Below are 13,401 nucleotides of genomic sequence, written 5' to 3'. Positions count from 1 at the left end.
AATTTAATATGTAAATTAGAACCATTGAAAATTATTATTTGTGTAATCAGATATCAAGATATGTATCACATTTGAGCTGATGTGGTAGCTGTAACAGTAGCAGCAAACTGAAGATCTTGTTTCAGATTTTTTTATAAAGGTTTTAAATAGTCATATACAGTGTGACCCTGCTATAACAATGGTTGGGGTACATAGAACCTGACTGTGTTGTGTATTGAACCATGTTATAACCAACCAAGTCATTTAGCTGAAGAAAATGATGCATGTACCCCAAAAAAATGGACCAGGGTGGGGTTGGGTGGGTGTTTTTATTTGTAAATCTAGGTTTAATGCTTAATTGGAAGGTTGGTAAATAAAACTGGATCTTAAAAAATGTACAAGTCTGTATCAACAGAGTCTTTCCACCAGTAAAGTTTAATAATGTTAATTTATAAAGTTTCTGTAACCTGGACATTTCCTCTCTCTATCTCTCTGTCTATCTGTCTCTCTCTCTCTCTCTCTCTCTCTCTCTCTCTCTCTCACACACACACACACACACACACACAAAAAAAAAAAAGTACTTTTAGCAGTTAGTTTAATCATTGGTCAAGGCCTGAATAAATGTGTCAGCTTAATACCTATTTCAGCTGGTGTAATTGATGCTTTTATTTTTTTTAAAAGGCTTTGATCAGAAATCCAGTAAACATGAATGCACATGGTGGCAGGAAAATTGCATCATCTTGCCCAGAATATAAAAATGTCAGTTTATAGGTCACTACTAAACTTTATATAAAAATGTCAGTTTATAGGTCACTACTAAACTTTATATAAAAATGTCAGTTTATAGGTCACTACTAAACTTTATATAAAAATGTCAGTTATAGGTCACTACTAAACTTTATATCGACTTTGATCTTGATTAATGTACTAAAAACCTAGCTTTATTTGTGGCAACTAAATTTCATTGTTTCCTGAATGTCAAAATTTTGCTGCCATTTAATTTTGTTTACCTATGTAACTAGCTTTGCCCCACAAACGTGTATTTGTGGTTCTTTCGTGGATATCATGCTAAGGTAGGATTGCAGTATTTGAAAAAGGAATGCAAGAAATTTAGTGGTACGAAATTCCAATTCTGTACAAAATCTATTCTGGTTTCAGAAACTGAACAGAGTGAGAGTAGTTGGTGTAACCTGCGCCTCCTGTGCATTTTCCTGTCTTGACAAAATGAAGTTCCCAGTAAGTAATGTAACAAAATACAATGTTTAATGTGCTAGTCGTTAACTAAAACACATTTAACAACCAGAATTTCATTTTCAGGTAAATGTTACCTCTCTTTAATAACAAATAAGTATGCTATCTGTATTGATCACAAAGAAGCATGTATGTTTTGTTAGTTTCATTGGTTATAGACCATGTGAGCATATGGTATTGCCTGTTTTATATAATCTGTGATATGTTATATAGCACTAATTGGTTATCACTACTCCTAAGTTAGTTGTAGAATCACCATGAAACTATACATCTAGATGGTCCTAAATGAAAATGGTGCTTCTTAGACATTCAGTATGGCTGCTTCTCAATGGATGGTCATATCAGCATGGGGTTTTCAGATACAAGACTTGTGATGTTTGGTTGGTCTAATTAAAAATGCTTCTGATCAGACATCCAATACAACCGCTGTGGCAGCCATTTTTAATATCTTGTTATTGCTACTCATTATTAATGGATGGTCATGTCACCATGGAGTTTTCTTTCAATGACTTGTTGTGATTAAAATGGTACCATTTTGTTGTCCAGTATGGTCACCATCTTTAAACTATTTTATTGCTACCCCTCCTAAATGGAAAGTCATATCAATGTGGTGTTTGTACCTATTTCTTTTTATGTCTTGTTGGTCTTGAATGAAAATAGTTCCACTCAGACATCCAGCATTGCCTCCACAGCCACCATCTTGAAAATATTATCATTACTCTTGAATGGATGCTTATATCAACATGGGGTTTCACCATCTTGAAAATCATATTACTACTCCTCAATGGATGCTCATATCAACAATGGGTTTCACCGTCTTAAAAATCTTATTACTACTCTTGAATGGATGCTTATATCAACATGGGGTTTCACCATCTTGAAAATCATATTACTACTCCTCAATGGATGCTCATATCAACCTGGGGTTTCACCATCTTGAAAATCATATTACTAATCCTCAATGCACACTCATATAAACCTGGGGTTTCACCATCTTGAAAATCATATTACTAGTCCTGAATGGATGTTCATATCAACCTGGGGTTTCACCATCTTGAAAATCATATTACTACTCCTGAATGGATGCTCATATCAACATGGGGTTTCACCATCTTGAAAATCATATTACTACTCCTGAATGGATGCTCATATCAACATGGGGTTTCACCATCTTGAAAATCTTATTACTACTCCTGAATGGATGCTCATATCAACATGGGGTTTCACCATCTTGAAAATCTTATTACTAGTCCTGAATGGATGCTCAGATCAGCATGGGGTTTCACCATCTTGAAAATCTTATTACTACTCCTGAATGGATGCTCATATCAACAGGGGGGTTTCACCATCTTGAAAATCTTATTACTACTCCTGAATGGATGCTCATATCAACAATGGGTTTCACCGTCTTAAAAATCTTATTACTACTCCTGAATGGATGCTCATATCAACATGGGGTTTCACCATCTTGAAAATCATATTACTACTCCTGAATGGATGCTCATATCAATATGGGGTTTCACCATCTTGAAAATCTTATTACTACTCCTGAATGGATGCTCATATCAACATGGGGTTTCACCATCTTGAAAATCTTATTACTAGTCCTGAATGGATGCTCAGATCAGCATGGGGTTTCACCATCTTGAAAATCTTGTTACTACTCCTGAATGGATGCTCATATCAACAGGGGGGTTTCACCATCTTGAAAATCATATTACTACTCCTGAATGGATGCTCATATCAACCTGGGGTTTCGCCATCTTGAAAATCATATTACTACTCCTGAATGGATGCTCATATCAACAATGGGTTTCACCGTCTTGAAAATCTTGTTACTAGTCCTGAATGGATGCTCATATCAACATGGGGTTTCACCATCTTGAAAATCACATTACTACTCCTGAATGGATGCTCATATCAACATGGGGTTTCACCATCTTGAAAATCTTATTACTACTCCTGAATGGATGCTCAGATCAGCATGGGGTTTCACCATCTTGAAAATCATATTACTAGTCCTGAATGGATGCTCATATCAGCATGGGGTTTCACCATCTTGAAAATCATATTACTACTCCTGAATGGATGCTCATATCAACATGGGGTTTCACCATCTTGAAAATCTTATTACTACTCCTGAATGGATGCTCATATCAGCATGGGGTTTCACCGTCCTGAAAATCATATTACTACTCCTCAATGGATGCTCATATCAGCATGGGGTTTCACCATCTTGAAAATCATATTACTAGTCCTGAATGGATGCTCATATCAGCATGGGGTTTCACCATCTTGAAAATCATATTACTACTCCTGAATGGATGCTCATATCAACCTGGGGTTTCACCATCTTGAAAATCATATTACTACTCCTGAATGGATGCTCATATCAACATGGGGTTTCACCATCTTGAAAATCTTATTACTACTCCTGAATGGATGCTCATATCAGCATGGGGTTTCACCGTCTTGAAAATCTTATTACTAGTCCTGAATGGATGCTCATATCAACATGGGGTTTCACCATCTTGAAAATCACATTACTACTCCTGAATGGATGCTCATATCAGCATGGGGTTTCACCGTCCTGAAAATCACATTACTACTCCTGAATGGATGCTCATATCAGCATGGGGTTTCACCATCTTGAAAATCATATTACTACTCCTGAATGGATGCTCATATCAACATGGGGTTTCACCATCTTGAAAATCATATTACTACTCCTGAATGGATGCTCATATCAACATGGGGTTTCACCATCTTGAAAATCACATTACTACTCCTGAATGGATGCTCATATCAACAATGGGTTTCACCGTCCTGAAAATCATATTGCTACTCCTGAATGGATGCTCATATCAACATGGGGTTTCACCATCTTGAAAATCTTATTACTACTCCTGAATGGATGCTCATATCAACATGGGGTTTCACCATCTTGAAAATCTTATTACTACTCCTGAATGGATGCTCAGATGAGCATGGGGTTTCACCATCTTGAAAATCATATTACTACTCCTCAATGGATGCTCATATCAACAGCGGGGTTTCACTTAAAAACTTGGTATGATGTTTTGTTGGTCCGAAATACCACACACCATTTTCATTTAGGACTTAATATAAATGAAACTTGTGCCACAATAAATGTATTGAAATCTTGTGATTTATACCAAATGTATTGTAATGGTGTCTAGTTTGCTTTACATAAAAAAACTGATGCCAGTCTTACATCCAGCATGGCTTACACAGCAGCAAATTTGAAAAACATATTTTTGAAGAATATCAAAGATGGTCTCAATACTCAATAGTTAAAAGAGTGAATAGTCTTATCTTGAATTCCTGGACATTCTTTTTGTTCAGTAGAGTACAGTCCCTTTGAGGGACCCTTGTTTTTTCTTTATGATTATGATAAATCAGTCTTTTGCAAAAGTAAACGTCATTAAAATTTTATAAAAGTAAAATATTGTAAGTTTAAACCAAATAAATGAAATCCAACAGGCAGCAGCACAAAATTAAAAACAATGAAAAGTGTAATAACGTTAGAAGTAAAAGTTGTTGTGCTGCAAAAATCACAGCTATAAAGTAAATAATGATGTAAAATCTGTTAAAAAAGGAAACTGTTTACATATTTATTTCCACTATCATGACTACTACTTCCATATTCACACGTGTGTACCTTATGCATGTAACTTATTGATGGAATACCATTCAGCTTTTGTTAGCTTTACAAACAGCTCCTGATTTATTATGCCTCCAGTGTAAGCAGAGGGGCATTGTGATTAGGGCCAGTTTGTATGCTTTTTATGTATGTCTGTACATACATCTGTCTCAAGAAACTTGTTAGCAGGAAAACACAAAAATTTAATGGAGATAAATCAGATATTGATTGGCATGTTTTTAACCATGTAGATGTTTTAGCAGCCAATGAAAAAAAAATAAAGAGTTTTGTTTATCCTTTTATCTGTTGTCATGTACATCAACCCCAAAATGATTTGGGAACCATGAAATAATAGGTTAGACCCTGATGTGAAATCCAGAGTTATTACAATTCAAACCACTATAACCATATGACAATCTCAGAGTAGCTTTTGATGAAAAGGAAGAAAGGATGGATAGAAAGGGTTGTGGAAAGGGAGACAACTCAGTGGATACTGGATCAAATTTACCATTATTACTCAAATGATAAATATATATCAATAACTCAAGTGCTGTCCCTACTATTCAGTCCAGTAAAGATTTTAGAACTTGTATACATTGTCAACATTTGATGAAATTTTGAAACACAATCTTGTACCACTAAAGCACGGGATTCATTTTGAGTAAACATCTGTTATACACCTGCCATGAGGGTTTATCTTGTCCATCCATCCACCTGTTTCCAGTTTTATTTCTGCATAATAACTTCAGTTCTCTACCATCTACAGTTACCAAGCTGTGTATAGCTAGCACTTGGGGTAAGGAAGAAACCCATTGATTTCAGGCTAAAAAGATCAAAGGTCAATGTCACTGTGACTGAAAGAAGAAAAATGTTTTATGGGGAATATCAAGATGCTGCCCCCAGCCCCAATGAAGATACCTAAAATAATGCCTACAGTGATGATTTCTTCAGTTGAACCTATGCCAAGCTATACTGGAATCTTTTATGATGTGCATGCTTTAACAAGCTCTTTTGACAAGCAGGAAAAACCCATGCATGGAATTAGTTTTGTTGAAGCCATGCATACAGAATCATCTTCTGACTTTTCCTAGTGGCTGGGCTTCAAATCAACATATGCCAACTCAATTGCTGACCAACTGTTCTAACTGTGTAGCCAATCAGTGTATTGTTTCATAATACCCATCAGATTGACTATATCCATAATACCAGTACAAGGTGCAATGGCATCACAATTAGAGGTGTCCATCCAGCCTTCTGGCCTGGCCATAACCGACCAGGCCAGACTGGCATTCCCTGGCTTGACCTCATTCTGTACTGGACATGGCTCGGCCAGTGCTACAAGCATATCTGACAGTTGGAGCCATTTTTATATGTGTTGATTCAGCATCATCACTGCAATGAAAAGAGCTATAAACGTAGATGCAAAGAATGCAGGATGAGGATGACTCCCATTTAACAAGGTGAGCAATACAAACTTACTAAACATTCCAATCCAACCACTGAAAGTATGGAATTAATTTTTGTGGCAGAGATATTCAGAATTTTGCCTGCATCTGAATGCCCTCCTTCACCAGCAGTTAACACTATATACAAGGTCAAATTCTTAGTTGATGTTGAAGAAGATAATGAACATTGATCCTTTATGATATTATCAGTTTGAAAATATTACTGGCAGTTTATCTGACAAAATACTTCATCCTGGTAATTTGAGGGCCTTTTTTCAGTGCCTACAACATTCTCACCACACTGGTACAAATTGCATACCAATGTCCATAATTCGGATGTACCTGGCCTAGAAAAAGATATTACTGCCATTAACATGTCTGCTGCACTCAGTTATAAAAGACATGGCATCTCTTGCAATCTTTCACCTAGCCAAAAAGACTGGAAGCAGTCATGCCTGGGCATGATTTTGCAGCTTTCACTGATGTGTTTAGGAAGTTAATGCATGTAAGTCAATAGCTAGGTGTGGGATCCCTTAGGGATAAACTTTGCACATGTTTCAGAGCATAGTCTTTGGTTTTGTTTCCTTCATGTTAGAAGTTTGGCCATTCATGAGAGCAGTCATCATGCTTCTACAGGGTGACATGGAGAGATGCTCAGTCATTTCCTCCTACTCTTGCCTATTCCCCTAATGATGATGTGATCTGATAAAGTATTTGACAGCTAAAGGAAATGTTTCAGTATATTATATTTATCTGAAAATTCTTATCCAATATATTACTATCAATCCCTCCCACTCTTATATGCAACTGCACACATCCATGATAGGTTTTCCTCAAGCTCCAACTAATAATATGGATAGCCACCTTGTGGGAACAAAGGGAGTAATCTGTGAGTTATTCCCCTTTATATGATATTTAGATAGAAAGCTGTTTGTTGTCTTTCAGTTAATGTGACCTGGCAAGTATCTTCAGAGAAACCAAAATGGTATCTTCAGATATGGCATCCATCTTTTAGATCTTCTTGTCATATCATCATGGAGTTTTCATCAGAAAACTTGTTATAGGGTCTAGTTGGTCCTGAATGAAAATCTTGTTATCTAATTCTACAGAATTGATGGTCATATTGTCGTAGTGTTTTCGCAAAAAAGATGGATATCTAGTTGAAAATGAACGAAAATAGTGCACTGCAGACCACCAATATAGCTGCTACAATGGACATATTAAAATTCTCCTGAATGGATGGTCATATTGGCATGGGTTTATCATGAAGTCTTCTTAAAAAGTCTTCTTATGATGTCTAATTCATTCTAAATAAAGATAATGCTGATCTTACATTCAGTACAGCTGCCACAGCAGCTAATTTGAAAACCTTATCATTGAAGAATATCAGAGCTGGTTTACATTTACTGCAGAGTATTCACCCATGGATACAAATTTAGAATTTGGTATCATTTTCATGTGATCTGAGTAAAGTAAGTACCCTGGCATATATTTTTATTTAAAACTGCCCTCCATGTGCACCATGTATATTTAGATGGGACAGCCCTTATCTTGAATTCCTTTATACAGTGGAGCATCAGTCCCTTCAAGGGACTATTCTTTTAATTGATTTTTCAACTCATTTACCTTTTGAACTGCAGTGGGCATATTTGTTTTACAAAAACAAATCTAGTTTTGTGTATATTTTTAGTTTGTGTTACTTGATGAATGCAGCCAGATGACGGAGCCAGCTTCTCTGCTGCCTATTGCAAGATTTGAATGTGAGAAGCTGATCCTAGTTGCAGATCCCAAGGTATGCTGTACACCTGGAAGTTTTTGTCATTTGTCAAATTTTAATTGTTTTATTTATCTATCAGAAACAGAGAAAAATAGCACACCCCCCCCCCCCAATATCCAATCCATAATAAGGCAGAGCATACTGTATATCATGTCCATATACAGTTACCAGACTTTGTAGATTCCTTGTTCTTGTGGTATTTTCAGTTTAGGGCTCAAAAGGGTTAAGAATGAGAACTTTCAGTTGGGGTCAAAACTGAAGGTCACTATGACTGAAGGAAAAAATATGATTTTGCACAATAACTCAAGTTCTCCACTATGTACAGTTACCAAGCTTTGTGGATGACTTGCACTTTGGTAAGGAAGAACACTATTGACTTTGGAGTCATGCTGTTAAAGGACAAGTTCAGTGACTGAAAGAAGAAAAATAGCTTCTGCATAATAATTTGTGATCTCCGCCAGCTCAGTCTCCAAACTTTGTGGATAACTTGTACTTGGAGTAAGGAAGCACTCTCATTGTTGGGGTCAGAAGGTCCAAGGTCAAGGTGACTGTGGCTGAATGAAACAAAAATGGTTTCTATAAAATATGATTAGTTCTACATAATAGATCTGGACCAAACGTTGTGCATAGCTTGCACTTGGCATAAAGAAGAAGCGTATGCATTTTGGGATCAAGGTCAAGGCCACTTAGACTGAAAGAAGAAACTGGTTTCTACTAAAAAAAATTAAGTTATCTAAATAGAGGACTGTTGAAAATGGAGATGGGTGTATAATGTGGCTTAATGGTACCTTGTTTTATGTTGTAACAGTATACTGATAGCAACTTGGCCATCAGTCGTATACACAAACTATAGAAGTTGCTGTTGACTAATCTATCATGTGTCTGGAGATGACAGGTTTATATATAATGTGTGCAGAAAGAAATAAAATCACTGCTTAACTAAATGCACAAAAATAGATCAACCCAAAAAATACATAAAACTTGTCAATAGGATCCAATGGGAAATGGCCATACTGGCCCCTGTACACAGAATACCGTTGAATGCAGGTTCACCTTTCAAACTGGGTTTTTGAACAAATGCCATTTAATGAATACCAATTTATTTATTTCTTTATTTATTTTTATTTATTTATTTATCACCATCATCATTTTTGTTATTATTATTATTATTATTATTTCAAGCAACTGACATAAATTCCTGTTAAAAGAATTCTCAGTATAAATTTATTATCCTCCCATTGTTTATCATGTTGCATACTATATATATATATATATATATATATATATATATGGAGGTAGCTAGCTCAGCTGCTTGCATAGTGCAGCTGGAGTATGCTGTCTCAGAAGTAACATATTGAGGTCAGATAACGAATTCACACTCACCTTTGTGATGACCTCTTCACTTGCTTAAGTGGTTAGCGCATCCACCTTGGATGCAGGAGGTTGCAGGTTCAAACCCCAGCTGAGTCATACCAAAGACTTATAAAAAATGGTACTAGCAGCTGCCTTATTTGGTGCTCAACATTAAGAGGTTAATGTTAGGACTGGTCAGCCTGGTGTCATGATAATGTGACTGGGTGGGAAATGACATCACTATATACTGCCATGCTGCAGACAATGTAGCGATATGATTGGAAATTTTTTAAAGCTATGTTAAAAATCCAAATTACACACACACTCACCTTTGTGATGACTTATGTTAAACACTGTTCCCATCTTGTATTTACTATCAAATGTGTATGTGTTTTCATTCTCAATCCTGTTGTTCTTGCAGAGCTTGGCATAGCATTCAGTGACAATTTTAAACTTATATGATATAGTGACTGTAATGTTGGACCACTGTTGGATTAAAAGGAGTATCCTAATGATTAAATGCCTGCTAACAGTTTCATCTCAAATATATTTAATGAAGATCTGGCAGGTTTATTATGACTATCAGTACAGTTTTCTTGAACCACAATGCATTTCGTGCACACTGATTTATGCAAACTTTTCCATATTCTTACAATGCTTTAGCTGTTTTTTAATTGTGATTTTTCTTTTCAATAATAAACAGTATGTAGAAAGAGGTTACCACAGTCTTGATCCCCAAACAATATGTATGCAGTAAACACTGACATATGCAATAAACACTGACATAATGCAGTTCAAAACTGACATATGCAATAAACACTGACATATGCAGTAAACAGACATATGCAGTAAACACTGACATATGCAGTAAACACTGACATGTGCAGTAAACACTGACATATGCACTTAACACTGACATATGCAATAAACACTGACATATGCAGTAATCAGACATATGCAGTAAACACTGACATATGCAATAAACACTGACATATGCAGTAATCAGACATATGCAGTAAACACTGACATATGCAGTAAACACTGACATGTGCAGTAAACACTGACATATGCAGTTAACACTGACATAAATTGTTTTATAGAATCAAATTTGATTAACTAAAGCAAATTTAGGCAAAATCTGTTCTCTATTAATCTTTTCTAATGAATGTATTCAGTATGGTAAATAGTGTATCCCCCCTGCAAGAAAAGGAGGAGGGGGCCATAAGAATGACAATATATCTTGAGTATTTACACCATCACAATTAAGCAAAATTGTTGCTGTATTCACATTCTTAAAATAACACTGGAGGAATTAGACAATTCAAAGTTAAACTGGTAGATTGATTTGAGTATGGGAAGAGATGCAAAATAAGGTATATTTAAACGTCAATTCACATATCTTTATCTAAACATTGCCTTTCTTGGGAGGGGAAAAAACTAAGTTTGCACTGTCGATATGCTATTCACGAGTTCAGATGTTAAGAAACCGCTGTTTTATTAGGAGATACCTCGCCATTTAAGGCATAGCTTTTATTGAGGACATTTCATGAGTGGGAAATTGGAATGGCCAGTTTACTGCTGTGTAAAGGCATAGCTTTTTATCGAGGACATTTCATGAGTGGGAAATTGGAATGGCCAGTTTACTGCTGTGTAAAGGCATAGCTTTTATCGAGGACATTTCATGAGTGGGAAATTGGAATGGCCAGTTTACTGCTGTGTAAAGGCATAGCTTTTATTGAGGAATTTCATGAGTGGGAAATTGGAATGGCCAGTTTACTGCTGTGTAAAGGCATAGCTTTTATCGAGGATATTTCATGAGTGGGAAATTGGAATGGCCAGTTTATTGCTGTGTAAAGGCATAGCTTTTATCGAGGACATTTCATGAGTGGGAAATTGGAATGGCCAGTTTATTGCTGTGTAAAGGTATAGCTTTTATTGAGGACATTTCATGAGTGGGAAATTGGAATGGCCAGTTTACTGCTGTGTAAAGGCATAGCTTTTATTGAGGACATTTCATGAGTGGGAAATTGGAATGGCCAGTTTACTGCTGTGTAAAGGCATAGCTTTTATCGAGGATATTTCATGAGTGGGAAATTGGAATGGCCAGTTTATTGCTGTGTAAAGGCATAGCTTTTATCGAGGACATTTCATGAGTGGGAAATTGGAATGGCCAGTTTATTGCTGTGTAAAGGTATAGCTTTTATTGAGGACATTTCATGAGTGGGAAATTGGAATGGCCAGTTTACTGCTGTGTAAAGGTATAGCTTTTATCGAGGACATTTCATGAGTGGGAAATTGGAATGGCCAGTTTACTGCTGTGTAAAGGCATAGCTTTTATTGAGGACATTTCATGAGTGGGAAATTGGAATGGCCAGTTTACTGCTTTTTAAAGGTATAGCTTTTATCGAGGACATTTCATGAGTGGGAAATTGGAATGGCCAGTTTACTGCTGTGTAAAGGCATAGCTTTTATTGAGGACATTTCATGAGTGGGAAATTGGAATGACCAGTTTACTGCTGTGTAAAGGTACAGCTTTTATTGAGGACATTTCATGAGTGGGAAATTGGAATGGCCAGTTTACTGCTGTGTAAAGGCGTAGCTTTTATCGAGGACATTTCATGAGTGGGAAATTGGAATGGCCAGTTTATTGCTGTGTAAAGGTACAGCTTTTATTGAGGACATTTCATGAGTGGGAAATTGGAATGGCCAGTTTACTGCTGTGTAAAGGCGTAGCTTTTATCGAGGACATTTCATGAGTGGGAAATTGGAATGGCCAGTTTACTGCTGTGTAAAGGCATAGCTTTTATCGAGGACATTTCATGAGTGGGAAATTGGAATGGCCAGTTTACTGCTGTGTAAAGGCATAGCTTTTATTGAGGACATTTCATGAGTGGGAAATTGGAATGGCCAGTTTACTGCTGTGTAAAGGCATAGCTTTTATCGAGGACATTTCATGAGTGGGAAATTGGAATGGCCAGTTTACTGCTGTGTAAAGGTACAGCTTTTATTGAGGACATTTCATAAGTGGGAAATTGGATTGGCCAGTTTACTGCTGTGTAAAGGTACAGCTTTTATTGAGGACATTTCATGAGTGGGAAATTGGAATGGCCAGTTTACTGCTGTGTAAAGGCATAGCTTTTATCGAGGACATTTCATGAGTGGGAAATTGGAATGGCCAGTTTACTGCTGTGTAAAGGCGTAGCTTTTATCGAGGACATTTCATGAGTGGGAAATTGGAATGGCCAGTTTACTGCTGTGTAAAGGCATAGCATTTATCGAGGACATTTCATGAGTGGGAAATTGGAATGGCCAGTTTACTGCTGTGTAAAGGCATAGCTTTTATTGAGGACATTTCATGAGTGGGAAATTGGAATGGCCAGTTTACTGCTGTGTAAAGGCGTAGCTTTTATCGAGGACATTTCATGAGTGGGAAATTGGAATGGCCAGTTTACTGCTGTGTAAAGGCGTAGCTTTTATCGAGGACATTTCATGAGTGGGAAATTGGAATGGCCAGTTTACTGCTGTGTAAAGGCATAGCTTTTATTGAGGACATTTCATGAGTGGGAAATTGGAATGGCCAGTTTACTGCTGTGTAAAGGCATAGCTTTTATTGAGGACATTTCATGAGTGGGAAATTGGAATGGCCAGTTTACTGCTGTGTAAAGGCATAGCTTTTATCGAGGATATTTCATGAGTGGGAAATTGGAATGGCCAGTTTATTGCTGTGTAAAGGCATAGCTTTTATCGAGGACCATTCATGAATGGGAAATTGGAATGGCCAGTTTATTGCTGTGTAAAGGTATAGCTTTTATTATGGACATTTCATGAGTGGGAAATTGGAATGGCCAGTTTACTGCTGTGTAAAGGTATAGCTTTTATCGAGGACATTTCATGAGTGGGAAATTGGAATGGCCAGTTTACTGCTGTGTAAA

General features: G+C 36.7%; 1 protein-coding gene across 1 annotated transcript in view; it reads left to right on the top strand.

Moving 5' to 3' along the window:
- The window catches only part of LOC149802639 (5'-3' DNA helicase ZGRF1-like), a 110,622-nt gene that overhangs the window by 62,158 nt on the left and 35,063 nt on the right, over positions 1-13,401 (top strand). Inside the window, exons 16-17 of the mRNA XM_089951958.1 lie at positions 1,138-1,215; positions 8,030-8,131. Coding sequence (XP_089808084.1) covers positions 1,138-1,215; positions 8,030-8,131 — 180 coding nt within the window. The remainder of the gene's footprint in view (positions 1-1,137; positions 1,216-8,029; positions 8,132-13,401) is intronic.

The sequence above is a fragment of the Sinohyriopsis cumingii genome, chromosome 3 (assembly GCF_028554795.1).
Source record: "Sinohyriopsis cumingii isolate HCF-2022 chromosome 3, ASM2855479v2, whole genome shotgun sequence".
Taxonomy (NCBI): Eukaryota; Metazoa; Mollusca; class Bivalvia; order Unionida; family Unionidae; genus Sinohyriopsis; species Sinohyriopsis cumingii.
Note: the sequence above shows the minus strand (reverse complement) of the source record. Positions and strands in the feature narration are given on the sequence as shown.